The sequence below is a fragment of the Terrapene carolina genome, unplaced genomic scaffold (genome assembly GCF_002925995.2).
Source record: "Terrapene carolina triunguis isolate 2854851 unplaced genomic scaffold, T_m_triunguis-2.0 Scaffold35098, whole genome shotgun sequence".
NCBI lineage: Eukaryota > Metazoa > Chordata > Testudines > Emydidae > Terrapene > Terrapene triunguis.
Genome location: NW_020699449.1, coordinates 14,070,300 through 14,091,030, shown reverse-complemented (window position 1 = coordinate 14,091,030; position 20,731 = coordinate 14,070,300). Strand labels below are relative to the sequence as shown.

Here is a 20,731-nt window from a genome sequence, read left to right as displayed (position 1 = left end):
ACCCCGACCAGGGACATTCTATTTGCTACCCAAGATCCATAAACCTGGAAATCCTGGACGCCCCATCATCTCAGGCATTGGCACCCTAACATCAGGCTTGTCTAGTTATGTGGACTCTCTCCTCAGACCCTACGCTACCAGCACTCCTAGCTATCTTCGAGACACCACTGACTTCCTGAGGAAACTACAATCCATCGGTGATCTTCCAGAAAACACCATCCTGGCCACTATGGAGGTAGAAGCCCTCTACACCAATATTCCACACAAAGATGGACTACAAGCCGTCAGGAACAGTATCCCCGATAATGTCACAGCTGACCTGGTGGCTGAACTCTGTGACTTTGTCCTCACCCACAACTATTTCACATTTGGGGACAATATATACCTTCAAGTCAGCGGCACTGCTATGGGTACCCACATGGCCCCACAGTATGCCAACATTTTTATGGCTGACTTAGAACAACGCTTCCTTAGCTCTCGTCCCCTAACGCCCCTACTCTACTTGCACTACATTGATGACATCTTCATCATCTGGACCTATGGAAAAGAAGCCCTTGAGGAATTCCACCATGATTTCAATAATTTCCATCCCACCATCAACCTCAGCCTAGATCAATCCACACAAGCGGTCCATTTCCTGGACACTACTGTGCTAATAAGCGATGGTCACATAAATACCACCCTATACCGGAAACCTACTGACCGCTACACTTACCTACATGCCTCCAGCTTCCATCCAGGACACACCACACAATCCATTGTCTATAGCCAAGCTCTAAGATATAACCGCATTTGCTCCAATCCCTCAGATAGAGACAAGCACCTACAAGATCTCTATCAAGCATTCTTAAAACTACAATACCCACCTGCTGAAGTGAAAAAACAGATTGACAGAGCCAGACGAGTACCCAGAAGTCACCTCCTACAAGACAGGCCCAACAAAGAAAATAACAGAACACCACTAGCTGTCACCTTCAGCCCCCAACTAAAACCTCTACAGCGCATCATTAGAGATCTACAACCTATCCTGAAAGATGATCCTTTACTCTCACAGATCTTGGGAGACAGACCTGTCCTCGCTTACAGACAACCCCCCAACCTAAAGCAAATACTCACCAGCAACCACACATCACTGAACAAAAACACTGACTCAGGAACCTATCCTTGTAACAAAGCCCGATGCCAACTCTGTCCACATATCTATTCAAGTGACATCATCATAGGGCCTAATCACATCAGCCATACCATCAGGGGCTCGTTCACCTGCACATCTACCAATGTGATATATGCCATCATGTGCCAGCAATGCCCCTCTGCCATGTACATTGGCCAAACCGGACAGTCTCTACGCAAAAGAATTAATGGACACAAATCTGACATCAGGAATCATAATACTCAAAAACCAGTGGGAGAACACTTTAACCTGTCTGGCCATTCTATGACAGACCTGCGGGTGGCTATCTTAAAACAGAAAAACTTCAAAAACAGACTCCAACGAGAGACTGCTGAGCTGGAATTGATATGCAAACTAGACACAATCAACTCAGGATTAAATAAAGATTGGGAATGGCTGAGCCATTACAAACATTGAATCTATCTCCCCTTGTAAGTATTTTCACACTTGCTTCTTATCAAACTGTCTGTACTGAGTTGTCTTGATTATCACTTCAAAAGTTTTTTTTTTTTCTCTTACTTAATTGGCCTCTCAGAGTTGGTAAGACAACTCCCACCTGTTCATGCTCTCTGTATGTGTGTATATATATCTCCTCAATATATGTTTCACTCTATATGCATCCGAAGAAGTGGGTTGTAGCCCACGAAAGCTTATGCTCTAATAAATCTGTTAGTCTCTAAGGTGCCACAAGTACTCCTGTTCTTTTTCCCAGTACCTAGTTCATCCTTGCAAAAGCACTGCGGGGTCTGTCTACAGCAGGACACTGACCCACTGCTTGAAAAGTTTCACTCCTGCCACTTAAAGCGTTCTTGAATGTTTGTCTCTCATCCTGGTCACGGCATTGGGTCAGGAAGCCCAATCGCTGGTGACCGTTGTCAGGGAAGGATGAATTTGCGAGGGGAGATGAACTCCTAGCATTTAAATGTTGCAGTGTGAAACCTGACTTTACTATTTGGTCCTCATTGTTCAAGACCATTTTAGCTCCAGTGCAGACTGGGCCTCAACGCATTGTCTCCAACACTAGGACTTCGAGGAGGTCTGGACATTTGAGCATCACAAGTGCAGCAGCAAATCTTACACTGCAAGCCAGAATTGCTACGAGCAATTATTTCCTGGAGATAAACCAGATTACACAGGACATATTATCAGCTTCTAAAATCCTGCACTCTTTACATACTTTTCCCTGTACAGGTGGCTGCCAACAAGCCACTATGGAGTATTTTTTGCCCTCTTTAAGTCATCATGACATTCTGCCTGCTTGTGACTGAACTTTGAGTGGTGTTTTTGTTGCTGTTTAGTTTTTTGCCCTGCCAGTCTATAGCTTCATGCAACTGCAATGCTCCTTTCATTTTGCCACTGCAACAAGCAAAGACTGTGCCTTTCCTCTGAGCTGAAACAGTTCCAGTTCCTGGCAGGAAAGTAAAATTCATTCCCAGTTCCTTTTCTAGGCCACTAACTGGCTAGACACTGGCATTATTGTGGTCTGTCCAAGGCGACTGATTTACTTGGCAATTGCTATAAGATTGGTCAAATGGCTCAAATAAGAAACAAAAAGCAGATGGCAATGTGCTCCTGCCACTGTTGATTTAGTGTGTAACATGTTTCGGGAGTGGCAATATCCCAAAGTGGTAAAAGAAGGGGGGATTAAAACAAAGAGCCCGCATTGAAAGCTTCTTGCAACCAATGGGCACAGGAGACCCTTCCCAGCTTGGTCTCTGCAGTGGCACCAGCCTAAGAGAAAGGTGAAGAAACTCACACGGGAGTCAAAGAATAGTGCAGAAGATGCTCCCGTTGTTGTGACAGCCTCCGTCCATCCGTGCAGCTATCCTGGTCGACATGGTGGTAACTTTCTGACTGTTCGTTGCCGTGGAGGTTCCTCGGCTGGATCCTTCGATGTGAGGTCGTGCTGGAGGGTTCTCCAGGGTCCATGCAACGTCAGACCTGGAGAAAGAGAAAAAACACCCCACAAGCAGCCATTAGCAATTGGGGAGGGGGAGGAGCTTCATTCTCAGCCAATGGAATGACACCAATGGAATGACTTGAGAGCTGATTGATGTTTTTGGAATTGGGAAACTTCAAAGAAAATCATTGTCGGAATTTGGCATTTCAATGCAAAAGAAAACATGGGAAAGTAAATTGATTACATTTATGAAAATCTCCCCTCCCTTCTCTCTCTCTCTCTCTCTCTCACACACACACACACACACACACACACTTTGTTCCAACTCTCAAGCAGGACAATGTGTGTGAAATTTTGGAATTTCAATGAAATGTCAAATTTTGATGAGAAAAAAGGGGGGTGGGGATGGGGGTGGGGGTATCCAAACACATTTGTGTGATTTTGTTCCCTGTTTTTCAACCACCTTCTCCATGTGAGCGCAGTGCAGGTCTTGGGGATGTGGTGGGTCAGGGAAAGAGAGCGGCGGAGGGAAAGTGTACGTCTGGAATCTGTATAAAGAAACCCTGCTAAACTTATTATGTGGAAGAACAGGTTTGTTTTGGGATAAAATAAAAGCTGTTGGGGGTTCAGTAGTCATGGCTGATTTAGGTCTCGAGAGGAATGCACTAAGGGTGCAGGCCTGGAACTGTACACATACACCCAACCCACTCAAGAATCGCCTGCCTTCCCGTCCACCAAAGAGTGGTGCTGATTTTCGTCTGACTGAGAACAATGGAAAGCAACAGCCCCAGGCTCTGAGTGCACTGCCGGTGATTTTACAGGAACAAATTCAGAAGCACAATCCACTCAGATCAGCTCTTCTAACAGGCAGCAGCTCAGAGTGGAATACTAGTCTGTCTGTAGGTGTTTCACGGGCCGCCCGCCACCAGGGGAACGGGGGTGTGCACTCCAGTACATCAGCCTGTTCCTCTCTCCTCCAACCTCCCTTCAAAGGCCAGGTGAAATCAATGGGCCCTGTTCAGGGAAAAGGAGGCCACCCCCACATATGAGAACAAGGCTGCTAGGAGAGAGCCAATGGAAGAGCATTCGGGGAGCCGGCATTAGAAAAGGTGCATCAAGCCTCTTGCTTCTCCCCAGTGGGGAGCCTGGTTTTCCCAGGGTCAGAAGTAAGATGCTTCCAGCCTCTGTCTCCAGAAGCCCAGGCTCCTTTGCACAGGTCCTCAGAGAGCTTGGCCCTGCAGGAGCCGGTGCCTGGAGCAGCTGAGCAAACCTGCCCCAAATGAAGAAGAGGGTGAGGAAAGCGGAGCAGGCTCATGGCCTGAAGCCCCCAGCTTGTGGCCTCTCCTAGGGGTCACTGCCCACATTTTGAGAAGGGCTATTCTAGGCCAAGGGACTCATTAAAGAGCAGCACAAAGGGCTTACTTGCTCTTGAAGGTGAGGAGTTTGTTGTTCTGCACAATACAATCTTCTGCATTCGACACCTGCTGCAAAATGGTCTTCTTGGACCTCCCTTGAAAAATCAGGTTTTCCTGCACCAGGCCTTTGGTTTGGTCAAGCATAACAATCCCATAATCCCAGAAGGACTGGATCCTGTTCTTGGTTACCTGGGGGGAAAATATCCCAACATGGCACAACCAGAACCTGGCAAGAATACTGGGCCACGTGGCCTTTTCCATGATCTAATCAAATAAAGTGCTGCAGTTGTACATGGTACTTTAGTATATCTATTTACCTGTCATCAATACAAACAAAACCCCAAAGATCTTAAAGCCTAGGGCCCTGATTCAGCAAAGCACATGCTCAACGGTAACCACATACCTAAATGCTTTGCTGACTAGACACAGATTTAAGAATGGACTTAAATACACTGATGAACTGCGGGATAAATGTCCAACTAGGACCAGTACAGTTAAGCAAAGGGGCAATGTTTAGGCCAGCCTGGACCAGAGAGAGATGGGCTGGGGAGGTTACAGAGTTCCAGGATGGTTTCTCATGTGGTCACAGAACTTTGAAGGAGTCATGTTCAGAAGGCTGTTAATTCTATTTTATTAAGGTGTCCTTGTAATCCAGAAGGCTCACACCTGGGGACGGAGTTCTGGGCGAGGGTGTGTTTAAATATGGTGTTGGCTGAAGGTCAGCGCTGTGGCCGATGGGTCTAGGCAGCTGGACTGCGGGTTACAGGTCTCAGAAAGAAGTGTGCCGTGGGACCCTAAGATTGGGAAGTGACCACCCTCCATTCAGGCTCCAGAGGCTTAAAACACCCAGAGATCCAGCGACCCAGAGGCTTGGTTGTTCCAATGGTTAATTACTCTCGCTGTTAAACATTTAAGCCTTATTTCCAGTCTGAATTTGTCTAGCTGCTACTTTCAGCCATTGGATCGTGTGAGATCTTTTCTCTGCTAGAAATTTACCACGGGTCGTGGTGGAGTCTCCATCAGTGACAATTTATAAATCAAGAGTGTATGTGTTTCTAAAAGATCCGCTGTGGGAATTATTGTGGGGAAGTTCCCTGGCCTGTGTTATGCAGGAGGTCAGACTAGATGATCCCTTCTGGCCCTGGAATCTCTGAGTGAGAATTAGGATCCCCTCACCGCTGAACGTCTCCCATGGGCAGCAGTCCCAATCTCTATCGTCCTTGTTATCCTGGGCAGAGCCACCAGGGACAGTGCAAACTGTTTACTTCTTCTCACGCGACTCTTGGGACAGAGAACAGATCCTTGCTAGAGTCTGCATGAGAAACAACAACAGCAACTAGCGTAGCCCGGGCTTCAATCAGTGTTCCCTGGGGCCCGTGACAATTTGAATTCTCCCTCAATCCCTCAGGGGTATTTGCACCCGGGGAGCAGTGTGATTAGGGTTTCCATAGGTCTAGTTTAGTGTTAGGCCCAGATGACAACAGTTCCCTGATCAGAATGTTTTTCAGAAGGAGTTTGTGGTTCATGAACAGAACGGAGGAGAGAGCACCCATCTCTATAGCGTAACCTCAGAGCTCTCTGCGTGTTAATTCTCTGGGCCTTTTCAGTGAAGATTATTGCAACAGACTACTATTGCACCTTACTGTGGCTTCACCCCATCAAAGACTAGAACAAAGGTGACTTTTACCCTTAGGGTAACACTGACAACTCACGAGGAGTGGGATGGCTGCATCTAGTTTGCTGCAAACTGCAGCAACTCCTGCTTTTAATGCAGTGGTGCAGCCTGCAGGTTCTGGAGGTCTCAAGGTGCAATGCTCCCTTTTGCTCCAAGTAGCTTGGTTGTTCAGGCGGACATGGAGCAATGCATACTAGGATCTGTAGTCCCCATTAGACACACCAATACACTAAACATGAAAGCAACTGTTGACCATATTGCAGAACTCCTTGGGCTGCACTTGGCTTTTGGGCGGGATTTTGGCTACCGTTGGGTTAGATACAACAATGGCAGTGGAGCAACTAACTCAATAAAGCAGGTGGGGTAGGAGAAAGACAAGCAAAGTGAGACCACTGTAGTCAAGGGGACTACCGCAGTCTCTGGCTGTCTCCGTTTTGCTCTCTTTTTGGCAAATAGGTTCCACATGGAAGACACAATTGTCTATCCACATACAAGGAATAATCACAGAGCTACCTACGCTGGGAAAAGTCAGATCAACAGTGTATGAAAAGTCAAATAAAAATCAACATTGGAGTGACAAATGTGCTATTAATCAGAAGTGTGGCCTAGTGGATAGATGAACATGATTTATAGGGGAAGAATCAACTTGTTTTTTATAAAGGGAAATCATTCATGCCTCACCACTCTATTAACATTTGTAAGTGGGTCAACAAACTTCTGTACAAGGGTGATCCAGGGGATACAGTGTACTTGGACTTTCAGAAAGCCTTTGACAAGGTCCCTCACCAAAGGCTCTTAAGCAAAGTAAAAAGTCCTGGGATCAGAGGGAAGATCCTCTCATGGATCAGTAACTGGTTAAAAGATAGGAAACAAAGGGGTAGGAATAAATGGTCAGTTTACAGAATGGAGAGAGGTAAATAGTGGGGTCCCCCAAGCATCTGTATTGGGTCCGGTCCTATTCAACATATTCATAAATGATCTGGAAAAGGGAGTGAACAATGAGGTGGCAAAATTTGCAGATGATACAAAACTACGCAAGATAGTTAAGTCCAAAGCAGACTGCGACGAGTTACAAAGGGATCTCACAAAACTGGGTGAATGGGCAACAAAATGGCAGATGAAATTCAATGCTGATAAGTAATGCACATTGGAAAGTATAATCCCAACTATACATCTAAAATGATGGGGTCTAAATTAGCTGTTACCACTCAAGGAAGAGATCTTGGAGTCACTGTGGATAGTTCTCTGAAAACATCCACTCAATGTGCAGCGGCAGTCAAAAACACGAACAGAATGTTGGGAATCAATAAGACAGACAGAAAATATCATAATGTCACTATATAAATCCATGGTACGCCCACACTTTGAATACTGTGTGCAATTCTGGTCACCCCATTTCCAAAAAAGATATATTAGAATAGGAAAAGGTACAGAAAAGGGCAACAAAAATGATTAGGGGTATGGAACAGCTTCCATAGGAGGAGAGATTTAAGAGAGACTGGGACTGTTCAGCTCTGAAATGACTAAGGGGGGATATGATCAAGGTCTATAAAATCATGACTGTGTGGAGAAAGTGAATAAGGAAGTGTTATTTGCCCCTTCACATAACACAAGAACCAGGGGTCACCCAATGAAATTAATAGGCAGCAGGTTTAAAACAAACAAAAGGAAGTTCTTCTTCACACAACGCACAGTCAATCTGTGGAACTCATTGCCAGAGAACGTTGTGAAGGCCAAGACCGTAACAGGGTTCAGAAAAGGATTAGAGAAGTTCATGGAGGACAGGTCCATCAATTGCTATTAGCCAAGATGGTCATGGATGCAGTTCCGTGCTCTGGGTGTGTCTAGCCTCTGACTGCCAGAAACTGGGACTGGATGACAGGGGATGGATCACTCAAAATTGCCCTGATCTGTACATTTCCTCTGAAGCACCTGGCATTGGCCACTGTCAGAAGACAGGATACTGGGCGAGATGGACCATAGGTCTGATCCAGTATGGTTCTTTTTATGAGCACTGCACAGAGACTTTGGAGAGCTGGACTCTATTCTGGGTGACTTCTGGCAAGTCACTGCCCACTCTGTGCCTCAGTTTCCCCCTTTGTAAAATGAGGATAATGATCCTCACCTCCTTTGTAAAGAGCTTTGCAACCTGCTGATGAGAAGAGTTAAGTACTATTACTATCATTACAGATGTATTCCGTGAATGGAAATTCTCTCGTTCACGATCTCCTACCCTCTCCGACATGCATGTTTGTTAAGCGATAGAGTTGCTGCACATGAGCAGTGCTGCTCCGCTCTCCTGTGAAGGGAGGGGGAATTCGCTGCTCCTGTTTCCCTTTGATTATCTTTGTGATGCTACAAATGACTAGCAGCTTTCACTACAAATCCAAAGAAGAGAAGCTAAGACCTACGGACTTTGACCGTTCTTCTGGGATGGACACCAGCCCTGAACCCAGGTCTGGTTTCCTCCTAATGCACCAATCCATCCAGCCTAATGAATTCAGGAGAGACAAATGCAGACTGGAAATACGGGGCACATTTTTAAACAGTGAGAGTAATTAACAATGGTACCAATTTACCAAGGGTGGTGGTGAATTCTCCATCATGGGCTATTTTTAAATGAAGATTGGATAGTTTTCCTTTAAGATGTGCTCTAGGATAGAGCAAACAGGACTGTGTTACATGGGAGGTCCGAGTAGATGCTCAGAGTGGTCCCTTCTGGTCTCGGAATCTAAGACTGGTTTGAACACCCACCTTCATGTCCGCAGTCTGTAACAACTGGAGGCCACATCCCCGGTTGCCTACGATGTCGTTCTCAACGATGACCCCGTCGCCCTTGGAGGTGATGCCATGGCTGCTGTTGTCATAAATGCCATTGCCACGCAGCTCCACTCTGGCCTCGCTTTCGACCAGCACCCCGCCGAGGCTGTTGCAGGAGATGCTGTTGTTGGCGAGTCGTGTGAGCTGGCTGCTCTGAAACACAGCAACCCCGCTGTCGTGGTTGGCATGGATGGCGTTGGCTATGACGTTAAGTGCTTCGCTGCTCTTGACGTACAAGCCTGCGGCTGCAAAAGAGGGGGAAAGAAGTCAGCGAACTCGTTCGAGTGAATGAAACAGGGCAGATGAGACAACTGGGTCTGCCGGGCAGCCAGAGAAACAAGTCTTCCACCAGCCTAGGATTGGGAAACTCTGAATGTGCTTAACTGTTCAACACCCTGAGTTCTGGACGGGAATAAACCCCAAAATGCTAAGAAAAACTCAGGCTAACCGGCACTCGGGTTGGTGCTATGGATCGGTGAGCCTCCACTCGGAGGCTGTCTTTGGACAAAGCGAAGTGGGTTTGACGTTTGTAATACAGCCCCAAGGCCAGGCTAGTTCACAAGCTACAGACATTTTGCACGGCTCTCGTGATAAACTCCAGGGTGTCAGCACTGAACTGGGCAGACTCTGGAATGGGAGAGGGCAACAATACTGATAGAAACAGCTGTGATAGAAACGGAGAGCTAGCGGTTGGCGTAGGAGTAATATAGACGCTGCCCAAGGGGTCATTAATGGAGCGGCATCTCTGGTTTCCTGAGACTCAAGCTGACCCTTTATTCAGGGCTGTAGAGAGAGGGATTTTCCATACCCCAGCTGTGGTTTCCCATGTCTTCCTGATCTTCTGTTACTACTCCCATCACCTGTCCTGCCCCCCCACATACAAGCTCCAGTAAGTACCCTCTTGCAGGAATCAACTTTCCATCCAAGGACTGCTGGGTGGGGCTCGCTTTGGAGCTCAACGCTGCTCCCTACGTTAAAGCTTTTTCTCCATCTCCCTTCCAAAGGGATGAACACAGAGGCCCTGCAGCCTTCTCACTCCCTGACTACCTGCTCCTTTTCTGCAGGGGGTGAAGAAAGTGGCTTTAAACTACCTTTGTGCTTCCTGAGTTGTTGGTCAGACCAGTGCCCTCTCTGGCTTCAGCACAACCCAGAGCAGCCCCATGGCTGCTCTAAGGGCAGGTCCACACTGGGGCGGGGGATCGATCTAGGAAACGCAACTTCAGCTACGAGAATAGCGTAGCTGAAGTCGACGTTTCCTAGATCGAACTAAATTTACTTACTTCGGGTCCACGCGGCGCAGGCAGGCTCCCCCGTCGACAGCGCTTCCTCCTCTCGGCGAGCAGGAGTTCCGCAGTCGACGGGGGAGCGCTTCTGGGATCGATCTATCGCGTCCAGATGAGACACGATAAATCGATCCCAGAAGATCGATCTCTAGCCGCCGAATCAGGCGGGTAGTGTGGACCAGCCCTCAGCCTCACCAGCTTGTAATGGCCCTCTGAAGACTCTCTGCGGGGCTCATATCCAGCCAGAGTACAATGCACACTCCTTTCCACCCTTCAACCCTGGGGGCTGCCAGGGCCTGGTGTAACATGGTCCTACTGGGATATGCCCAGAGAGGAAAAATCCCAGTGATGGAAATCCTGCAGTGGTTGTTTCCACCCCCTTTGTAGCCTATATACAATGGCTGCAGCACTGGATAAAATCCAGTCCCTGGTCTAGAGACTGAATTTGTCCTCTGCAAGGCAGTGCCAGGCGCTACCACCGCTAGGCCTCACTCCCCTCCAGTCTGCTCCTCCATTCGCCTGGCTCCATCATACTCAGAGCTGCACGGTTACTGTGACTGTGATCGCCACAGGCCCCAGGAGACCCCTAGCACTTCTCTCCGGGGATTCGGGGGGGGGACGGAGTCAGGCCCTGGACAGCATGTTTGGGGCAGGCCCAGCTGGGGCCACGTTCACCTCCATTGTGATTGATGCTGTTGGACTCCACCAGTGCCACGCTGATGGGCCGTCGGGAGGTGAAGCGCTCGTCCTCGCTGTCCAAGTCATTCTCCCAGCTGGCAGCTTCGCCCTCGTCGTTGAAGTTCTCGTTGCCGCCTTGGTTGGCGAGATAGTCGTTGGCATCGTCCTTGCGGCAAAACACGGCCACCCCATAGATGCTGTTGTGGCCAATTCGGTTGTTTGTGATGTGAGGGAGGCTGGAGGACATTATCCACACGCCACAGCCCTTGTTACCTGCAGCATGCAGAGACAGACCAAAGTGTGACAGCCATTGTTATAGGCTCCAACCGCAGGCCGGCTCCACTGGGCTAGGCCCTGTGCACACCAGAGCTGGGCGCAATTTTTCAGGCAAAACGTTTTTTCAAACAAACCAGGCAGCTTTGATGACACCAAAACGTTTCATGAATTTGTCTCGGTTTCACCAAATGATTTCGGTCAGAAAAAAACCCTAAAAATAAATTATGAAACCAATCAAACCATTTCCATTTTTCACTTTGAAACGACTTGGTGTTTTGACATTTCCTTTCGTTTGAAAAAACAAAACAACAACAAAACAAACACATGAAAATGGTCAAAATTTAAACCAAAAAAAAAGCCACGTGGCAGAAACAAAACACTTCATTCGACCTGAAATGATTTTCTGTTCCACTTTTTGACTCGCTGAAAATTTTGAAAAATTCCATTTCCGGTTCAACCTGAAACCATTCCCCTCCCCGACAGCCTTGCCAGCAAACTGAAAAATCTGTTATTCACACAGGTCTTAGCACAGACACCTAGTGAGAGACAGCCCCTGCCCCACGGAGCTTACAGTGTAAATAGACCAGACAGAGAGCAAGTATCATTGTGCTTGCTTTACAGATGGGGAACCGAGACCCACTGGACTGGGACCTGGGAAAGCTGGGTTAATTCCTGGATCTGCCACTGACCTGCAGGGTGATCTTGAACAAATCATCACCTTGTGCCTCAGTTTCCCATCTCTAAAATGGGGATACCAATACTTCCTTTGTCTGTCGTGTCTATTTACACTGCAGCTTCAGGAATGGTCTCTCACAACGTGCCTGTGCAGTACCTGGCAGAATGGGGCTACTAGGCATTGGTGAAACACAAACGGTAATAAAATCCCCTTTTGCCATTGCTAGGATGTGGTTTATAATTCAGGTCCTCATGTTCCCTGGGAGCATATACTGTGATGTGTCACATATAGCATATGTCACATATATTCCTGTCCCTGTGGTCATCCTCACTCTTACTTGCTTTGTCCCCACGCCGCTGTTCCCGTTTACACAATTAAACACATACATAGATGTCTCCCATTGGTGTTTGTTCAAGGGTCTGTTTTCCTTTGTTTGCTGCTGGAAAATAAATCCCCCTTATGGGTATTTAGGTGGTTTATTCCAGGCTCCTGCTCTCCTTGTTAGATGCTGCCAAGCTAATGACTGATGATTCCCTCTTGAGCTGAGTTACTCTAAACCAATGTCACTCGAAAGACGCAATGAAACATACTGCCATGGAAACTCAGTGGAGAACAGTACCTACTGTGTCTGATCTGGCAATTTCCTGCAATATCCTTGGGAGACCTTATTGAATTAAATGTAAGTATCTCTGTATTAATTAATGGTTTATCTATTGGGCTGGGACTGTATGTTAGCTCTTGAGGGGGTAGACGTGACAGATGTGAGACCTGGGGGTTCAAAGAACTATATTGAGCAAAGTGCCAGACAAGAATGGACTTTAGGAACAAAAAGTGTGAAGCGGTTTTCCTGGGGAACATCTAATAGGAGATGAAGGCAAATTCCCACCTCGAGCTATGCGAAAACTCAGCCTTTGGAAGCTGTGCCCTGAGGAGAAGGCCATTGTCTGCTGATCGCCTGTTACAAGCGGCCATGATCAAAGGCCCAAGCTGTATAAAGAATGACTGAATTATTCATGGTGGTTCTGGTTCTGAATGTGGGCCAGTTCTGAACTTGTAACCCTGGGGAAAACCCATTTGTGGGTTTTGAAGTACTGACAGCTCCCAGAGCCCGAGTTGGGAGTTGGGGTGACCTCTGGTAAGCTTTTTATCATGCGTGTAGGTTCTTTCATTGTTTTTAATGTTTTATCTGAAATGCTTTTACCTTAAGAATAAATAAATGTGCTTGCTTACAATACATGTCCTCCCCCTGCATTAGGAGCTTCTTTTAATTTTGAAAGTACTCTAAAATCCACATGCATGATGAGATTATCTAGGATATTCGTATGCCACAACAGGGCCAATGGTGCAAGTTTGGAATAATTTGGTTCAGGTGTATATTCTTCCCCAATAAGAAGAAAATTGTAATATTCCAGTTGCTCTAAAACTGACATGCATAGGGAGATTACCTTGAACAGGGATATGCCACAACTGAAACGGAGGTGGAGGGGAACTCCCACTGAGCTGAATGGGTCATTTCACACCACCCAGAGCTATTGTGTCCTAATTCATCTGAGCGCACCCCACTGAATGGGCCATTCCACACATCAACAGCACTCCTGTACTGCAGAGGGCTGTGCAGAGCTCCTTCCTTTGCACTCGCTCCCCGAAGTAGATACAAAGTCTGGGGCTCCCTGCTATTCCTCTTGCTGCCTCCAGCTGGTGGATGTGCTCCTCACAGCCCATCAGTTACCACCCTCCTTTCTTCCCAGGGCCCTTCCCGCCCTACATGGTGGGGCCAGGAGGAGGGCAGAGCTGGTAGCTAAAGTGGCAAATCAACCCCCTCCCACAGGTGCCCTCCAATCCTGCCCCCTCACTAACACCTCTTCCTCAAGAAACAAGGGAAATTAACTGCCCCAAAACATGGTTAATGCAGGTCTTGTTTACACTACAGGGCCTTCGCCGGTATAGCTCTGCCAGCTAGACGACCCCTGCTTAGTACCTTTCTCAACTCAAGAAGTATGTTTGAGATTCCTGCTGGCACTGCCAGTCTGACGTGCCTTCTCTGGCTTGTCAGATTGCATTTATAGCTGCTGGTGAACCACAGCGCCACTCATTAGACTGCTCCAGGCTGGTGAACCACCTGTGGTTCATTAATTTTATATCAGTGTAACTTCCCTGATTTCACTGGGGTTGCTCCTGATTTACACGGCTACAAGTGAGGAGAGAATCAGGCATAGGCACCGACTCCATGCGACTCCAGCGCTCAAGCACCCATGGAAAAAAATAGTGGGGGTGGTCGACACCCACCAGCCACAGCTGTTCAGCTGGGCTGCTATTCAGCTGTTCGGCAGCTGGCATGGGGCCTCGGGGGAGAGGGTGGAGTGGGGGCAGGAAGAGGCGGAGTGAGGCCGGGGCTTTGAGGGAGGGGGCGGAGCAGGGACAGGAAGAGGAGGAGCGAGGGCGGGGCCTCAAGGGAGGGAGTGGAGTGGGGTGGGGCCTTGGGGTGGAGCACCCACCGGGAAAAATAAAATTCAGCGCCTATGGGTCCAAGTTCTGCTTGCAAAGGACCCTCTACACCAGATAACTAACCTCCCTTTCTCCTTACTGCTTTTCTGCCCCCACCACAGCATATAGAGGCTTCTAATTCCATCTCATGGCATCAGCACCAAGTATGCATATTGGAACGGCTGCTTTAGCATTCATCCTGCAGCCTAGAAGCCAGAATGGGGAAAGACCTATTAAGTTTCATGCCCTTCCCCTGCTGGTGAATGGATATTTCCTTTGGCGTATTTTCTAGTAAGGTTTTGAAAGTCTCAGCGAATGCATCTTCCACCACTGCCCCAGCGAGATCATACTACAGCCTCCAGAAGTGAGTTTTTCCAAGGATTCAGCCTAGATTTTCCCTTTCCTAATCACATCCCTTTACTTCTACTGTAGTCAAACAGTCACATAGCACGCTAAATAATCTCACTGTGGGATTACACAGTCAGTGAGGCAGCATGATCTTGGCACTGGACTAGGACTCAGGAGTCTTGGGTTCTATCCCCAGCTCTGCCAGTGGCCGGCTGGGTGACCTGGGGGAAGTCACTTCCTCTCGCCGTGCCTCAGTTTCCCTATCTGTAAAATGGGAATAATGATTCTCACTTCCTTTGTAAAGCACTTTGAGACCTGCTAATGGAAAGTGCTAGATAAGAGCTTGCTATTAATAATGCACATACATCACAGGGGGCATTATTGGAATAATAAACCTACTAAAAATAGGAAACTATCACCCTGCGCTCCCCAGTTAGAGGCTTGTTGTCTTTTCTCCTCCTTTCCTGTCTCTTCAGGCCTCATTCCTGCTCCACCTCTTGCCTCCCTCCTCAGTAAGGGACCAATCCAACGCACACTGCAGTCAACACAATGACTCCCACGGACTTCAAAGGGCTTTGGGTCAGACCGTACATACTCGGTGCAAGGCACAGGAGCCCACGCTGGGGGTTCCAACCGCTTTTCACATATGCAGCCGTTTTATTTTGATCCTGTGAAACTGGGATTTATTTATTGCTCCAACCTGAGCATTTAATTTTAAAAATGCAACTAACTAGCCAGAGCATATTTTCTCTCTCCCTTTTTCTTTCACCTAAAGGGACCCGCTGTTCTCATTTGACTTCCCCTCTTCTCCTATTAATCCGTATGTCCTCCTATAATTCCCACCACTGATCCCAGATAACACTCGTTTCTGGACCTCCTATAACCCAAAACAGGCTAATTGTTGCCCGACTGGACCACAGCTCTCAGCTTTGTGTGGCCAGGGACTCTTCCTAGAGAAGTATTCCCAAGGCTTGAGACGTGAAGGCCGCAGCACTGGTGCGAGGTGAGAGATGGCCATTAGCGGCCGTTTTGCAGCCCCTGCAGTACACACCTATCCCTATAGATACATTATACATAAAGACAGGTTTCAGAGTGGCAGCCGTGTTAGTCTGTATCCGCAAAAAGAACAGGAGGACTTGTGGCACCTTAGAGACTAATAAATTTATTAGAGCATAAGCTTTCGTGGGCTACAACCCACTTCTTCGGATGCATATAGTGGGTTGTAGCCCACGAAAGCTTATGCTCTAATAAATTTGTTAGTCTCTAAGATGCCACAAGTCCTCTTGATTATACATAAAGGGACAGATTCCCTGTCCAATCCACCCCCTGATGGCAGGCTCTGAGGATGACAATCAGGGTTTCGACACCCCAAGGGGAGAACAAAAAGGTTTACCCCCTCCCCAATAAGCAGTTAAACCAACTGATTGCATGCTGTGTTATTGTACAATGGAAGAATATCAAGTAAGATCTTTATGAAAGCTTGTAATACACTGAACTGAACAGTCATTATGGTTACGGTTATGAATGCATGTGGAAAACTAGTTGTAAATGTGGCACAACTTCAGCAGCACCTCACAACCAGACGAGGGCGGCCCCAAGCACCTAGCCATTGTCCAGCCCAGGAAAAAAACAACCAGGAACCATCCAATCAAACAGAAACAGTTCAAAGCTGCAAAGAAAACCCCAGTGTTCGGGAACGAAGGGCTGGTCTATACTGGAAACATACATTGGCCTAGCTACGTCTCTCAGGGATGTTAAAAACCCACACCCTGAGAAATGTAGCTACACCGACCTAACCCCTGGTGTAGACAGCGCTAGATGGACAGAAGAATTCTTCCTTCAACCTAGGCTCCACCTCTCAGAACCCTTCCAGTTGCTGTTTTTCACCCCAAGCAGGTCTCTGTTGCACAAACTGCGTGAAGCGTCTGAGCCGAAGCAAGCTGATAACAGGAGGAGGGCTGCACAGACAATGAACCAGAGGGGAACGGGCCACGGGTCTGGTAATAAAGAACTAGGGCAGGCCGGGTTTGAGGAGATGGGACCGGAAGGGCTGTTGGCAACAACCTGCCAGGAGAAGCTAGGCTGGTGAAAGCCGGGGTGAGACCTTGCGATTGTGGGCTGACTACTGGTGTCGAGGAACTTTCAGAGCACCAAGGCTCCTGGAGGTAATGACAGCACCTCTTACTGGTCTGGGTAATCCACAGAATGCGAGACCAAGGCAGGACAAAGGGAGTGGAGATTGGCTGCAAGTCCCCCAGCATGGATTCCCCCGGTGTAAAGGAGTCCAGTGGACACACACCAGCTCCCCGCATCACCAGGGACCCCTCCCCTGGCACAAGGGCTGTGTTAGGGACAGGGAGAGGGAAGGAGGAGTGGCTATCCCCAGCTAGGGTATGGTCCCTTGGGGACCACAGCCAGTTGGCACAAGTTAGAGCAGCATCCAGGCTGCTCTTACTTGTGCTGGGGCAGAGAATCAGGGAGCCATAACTGACTTCCTGCCCACCTCCCCTGCCCTTGCTCAGCATGGAATCCAACTCTAAAGCTGCACTGGACCCTTGATTAAGCAAAAGGTGGGGGACAGCACAGTAGGATGTGGAGAGCTCAAGGCATTTTCCACATTTTTGGCTTCTTACCATAAATGGTGTTTCCTTCGATCAGCCCCTTGCCTCTCTCTCCCACCACCACTCCATCCGAGTAGCCACAGCAGATCAGGTTGCTCCTGAGGATGGGGTCACCCCCGCGCCGGATGTCCGCCCCTCCCCACTGGTTCTCACGAATGACGTTTTCTAACACAGAGCAGAAGAGAAAAAAAATCATCCGAGATCCCCACTGAAAGAAGGGAGGCTATGCTGCGTTCCTATGCACCGTCCACCCCCCAGGGCGTAGCTGCTAAACAATCTGACAGTCACACACACTGCTGGGAAGTCCTCATTCCCCCCAAGGAAGCTGAAAAGCAAAGTCCCTCTGTGTAACCGGGGCAGAAGAACCCAGCTGGGGAAGTGGGGAAATGATGCACCTACAGCTGAACTGAGTAGATTCACAAAACACATCGCATTCTATCCTGAAGTCAACAGCAAAATGACTATAATGGAACCAGGATTCCACCCACCATTGATTTAGCAAATTTCACCTCTTTTTGTTTGCAAATCATCCCACAGAACTGGCCTGAATTTGCTCTTGGTGAAGGTAACGGGAGTTTTACTGGATTGGCCCTGGATAAGCACCGTTCTTTACCCAATCACAGAGGGGCCTGCTCCCAGCTCAACAGAGCAGCAGTACGGGAAAAGGAGATGCAAGAAGAACAATGGCTGGAGACAGGACAGGGGATGACAGCAGAAGCAGATTACTGCTGTTTAAAAAGGCTGCTGTCTTTTGAAACAAAAGAAAAGATTTAGTAATAGTGTGGCTCTATCTTCTGTGGTCTAGTGAGTATTTATCTTGCCCTGTCTCTTGGGAGCAATTCAGCTTTTTTAGAAACCTATTATCTTTTTTTAAAACTCCATAGTGATGGGCCTGTATTTACTTTTTTTTATATGATGGAAAATAGGGCAACAATTATCATCTCGTCCTATGGAACAACAGAAAAGATTCAATTAAGTATAATTACTGTCTGTAACTGCAAACGGAGGGCAGCAGTGTATTCAGCAGCTTAATTGCACTTAGTTGTATCACTAGTTCTACGTAATTAGCCTTCCTCCTTCCCACGTATATGTTCAGCAGAACAATTGCTAGGGGAAACAACTCCAAGATGCCGCTGAAGTAGAATAACGTTGACGACTCAAGCTCGCCATGAAAACCAAATACTGGATGAGTAAAAATACAGTTGATCTGGATGGTGCTTCCATAGCACAGCTCTACGAACAAACAACGCCAAGGAGAGAGCAATGATTCCAGCGAAACAATACAGAAAAGACACGCCTACACCCTCCCTTATTGGCATATGGACTGATGATCTAAGTCTAAGGTTGATTCCAATGGCGTTTGCACCCAGCCACTGAGTCTAAAACAAAAATAACTTTGCAAGAAAGATGCACCTAAATATGACTTAGAAGCTTGACGCCCATTAGAAAACACCGTCTATCATGCATAACAAAGCTGCTTTTAAATTATATACCTATTATTTGGCCTTTTCCATTCTCATTCACTGCTATACCAGCTGCAAGCCCCTGGAATATATGGTTCCCACTAGAGTAGAAAGAAAGGAAAAAGTTAGCTGCCAACGTGGTTGCTCTTTTTATTATATGTTAATCACGCACAGATTTGCCCTAACTAGACTTTCTGGGTTAAATGAACGGATGTAATAGCCCTTATATCCTTTACTCATTACCCAGCAGAGAGCGCTTCTGTTCAAAGTGCTGCCTGGGTTGATTGGCTCTAGGCTGCAGTTCATTTCCTTTTCTTCTTTAATGAGAATGCATCAAGCTTTGTAGTGACAATAAAATGGTCATGTGTAACCAGGGAAAAATAGACAGAGGAGAAGATACATGCAGCACTGATAAGACAATGGAGCTGCAGGTGTTTGGATAGCTTTCATGTGGTTCAAAATATGAATTGTAATGCCAATCAAATGGGGAAAACACGCTGAAATACAAAGCAACCCTAAATCTGTCTGGGGATTGGTCCTGCTTTGAGCAGGGGGTTGGACTAGATGACCTCCTGAGGTCCCTTCCAACCCTGATATTCTATGATTCTATGATTATAGACAGCTATTCTTGGAAATGTACATCATATTGCAAGTCCCACTAATATATTTGTTATAAAACATAAAGAAGAAGCCACAAAATTAGGAAACAGCAGGTTTGAAAAATGCTCTCCACTCACAGATTTTCATAAATATATCCCCCAAACCTGAGTAACGGGCATCAAATGGGATGATCCTCCATTAGCACAATGCAGAGAGAACCTCCATAACGCACATCAATGCGTCAATGGAAGGCAAAGTAAACTGAAAACATAGGCCAGATTCTGCTTTCCAATGCAAATCCACAGCAATTCAAGTGAAGCCACATGGGTTCGTCCCAGTTGGCAAAAAACTGGCCTGATGCATCAAAGCATAATGTGCCCATTTTATTTCAAAGCAAAAATAAAAGTCAGATATTTTGGCTCAGAAGCACCACGGGACAAGGGGCTGGTCCACACTAACCCCCCAGTTCGAACGAAGGGCTGGTCCACACTAACCCCCCAGTTCGAACGAAGATACGCAACTTCAGCTACGTGAATAACGTAGCTGAAGTCGAAGTACCTTAGTTCGAACTTAAAGGTACTTACCGCGGGTCCACACGCAGCAGGCAGGCTCCCCCGTCGACTGCGCATACTCCTCTCGCAGAGCAGGAGTACCCGCGTCGACGGCGAGCACTTCCGGGATCGATTTATCGTGTCTAGACAAGACGCGATAAATCGATCCCAGATCGATTGCTTACCGCCGGACCCGGAGGTAAGTATAGACGTACCCAAGAGGTCACACTGTTTATTCTGGAACAGGGGGACAAATCTTACTGTCATTTACACTCCCGTGGTTGCACAGGGGTAAGGGTGGATTTTGCCTCGGTAAGTTGCACTTCAATTGTTTTCAGTTTGCTGTATCATAAAGAGGAGTGAGGCAAGCCAAAGGGTAAAAACCACGGAGCTGTTTGTTGGAAAAGCAATTGCAGTCTGATCCCGCAGACACTTCCCCACGCTGTCCCAATGATTTCCACAGGACCCCTTGCACGAGCAAGGATTACTCACGAGAATAAAGGGCCCTACGTCTCACATCTTCACAACGTTGGGCATAAAAGGCAACACGCTGCAGTTTTAGCCCCCCTATTCTCACTGTAAATAAATGAGTGGTCAACGTTTGGGATACGTCTGTGTGCAGTCTCCGTTCGTGGACTGTGCTCAAGCAACAAGCAATATGGGGAGTGCAAAAGCCCAGATCCTCAGAGGTTTCTGATTTCCATTGATTTAAATATCTATGAGGATTTGGGCCAAAAATCATTAGGGTCCTCTACACCCCAAATGGG

General features: G+C 47.5%; 1 protein-coding gene across 1 annotated transcript in view; it reads right to left on the bottom strand.

Annotated features, from left to right (window-relative positions):
- Positions 1-1,859: 1,859 nt before the first annotated feature.
- LOC113405359 (F-box only protein 10-like) overlaps positions 1,860-20,731 on the bottom strand; it is a 58,043-nt gene continuing 39,171 nt past the window's right edge. The window contains exons 6-11 of the mRNA XM_026646509.2: positions 18,844-18,914; positions 17,363-17,515; positions 10,943-11,218; positions 8,919-9,229; positions 4,497-4,678; positions 1,860-3,115 (exon numbers count right to left, since the gene is read on the bottom strand). Of these exons, the coding sequence (XP_026502294.1) occupies positions 2,938-3,115; positions 4,497-4,678; positions 8,919-9,229; positions 10,943-11,218; positions 17,363-17,515; positions 18,844-18,914 (1,171 nt within the window). The 3' untranslated portion in view covers positions 1,860-2,937. The remainder of the gene's footprint in view (positions 3,116-4,496; positions 4,679-8,918; positions 9,230-10,942; positions 11,219-17,362; positions 17,516-18,843; positions 18,915-20,731) is intronic.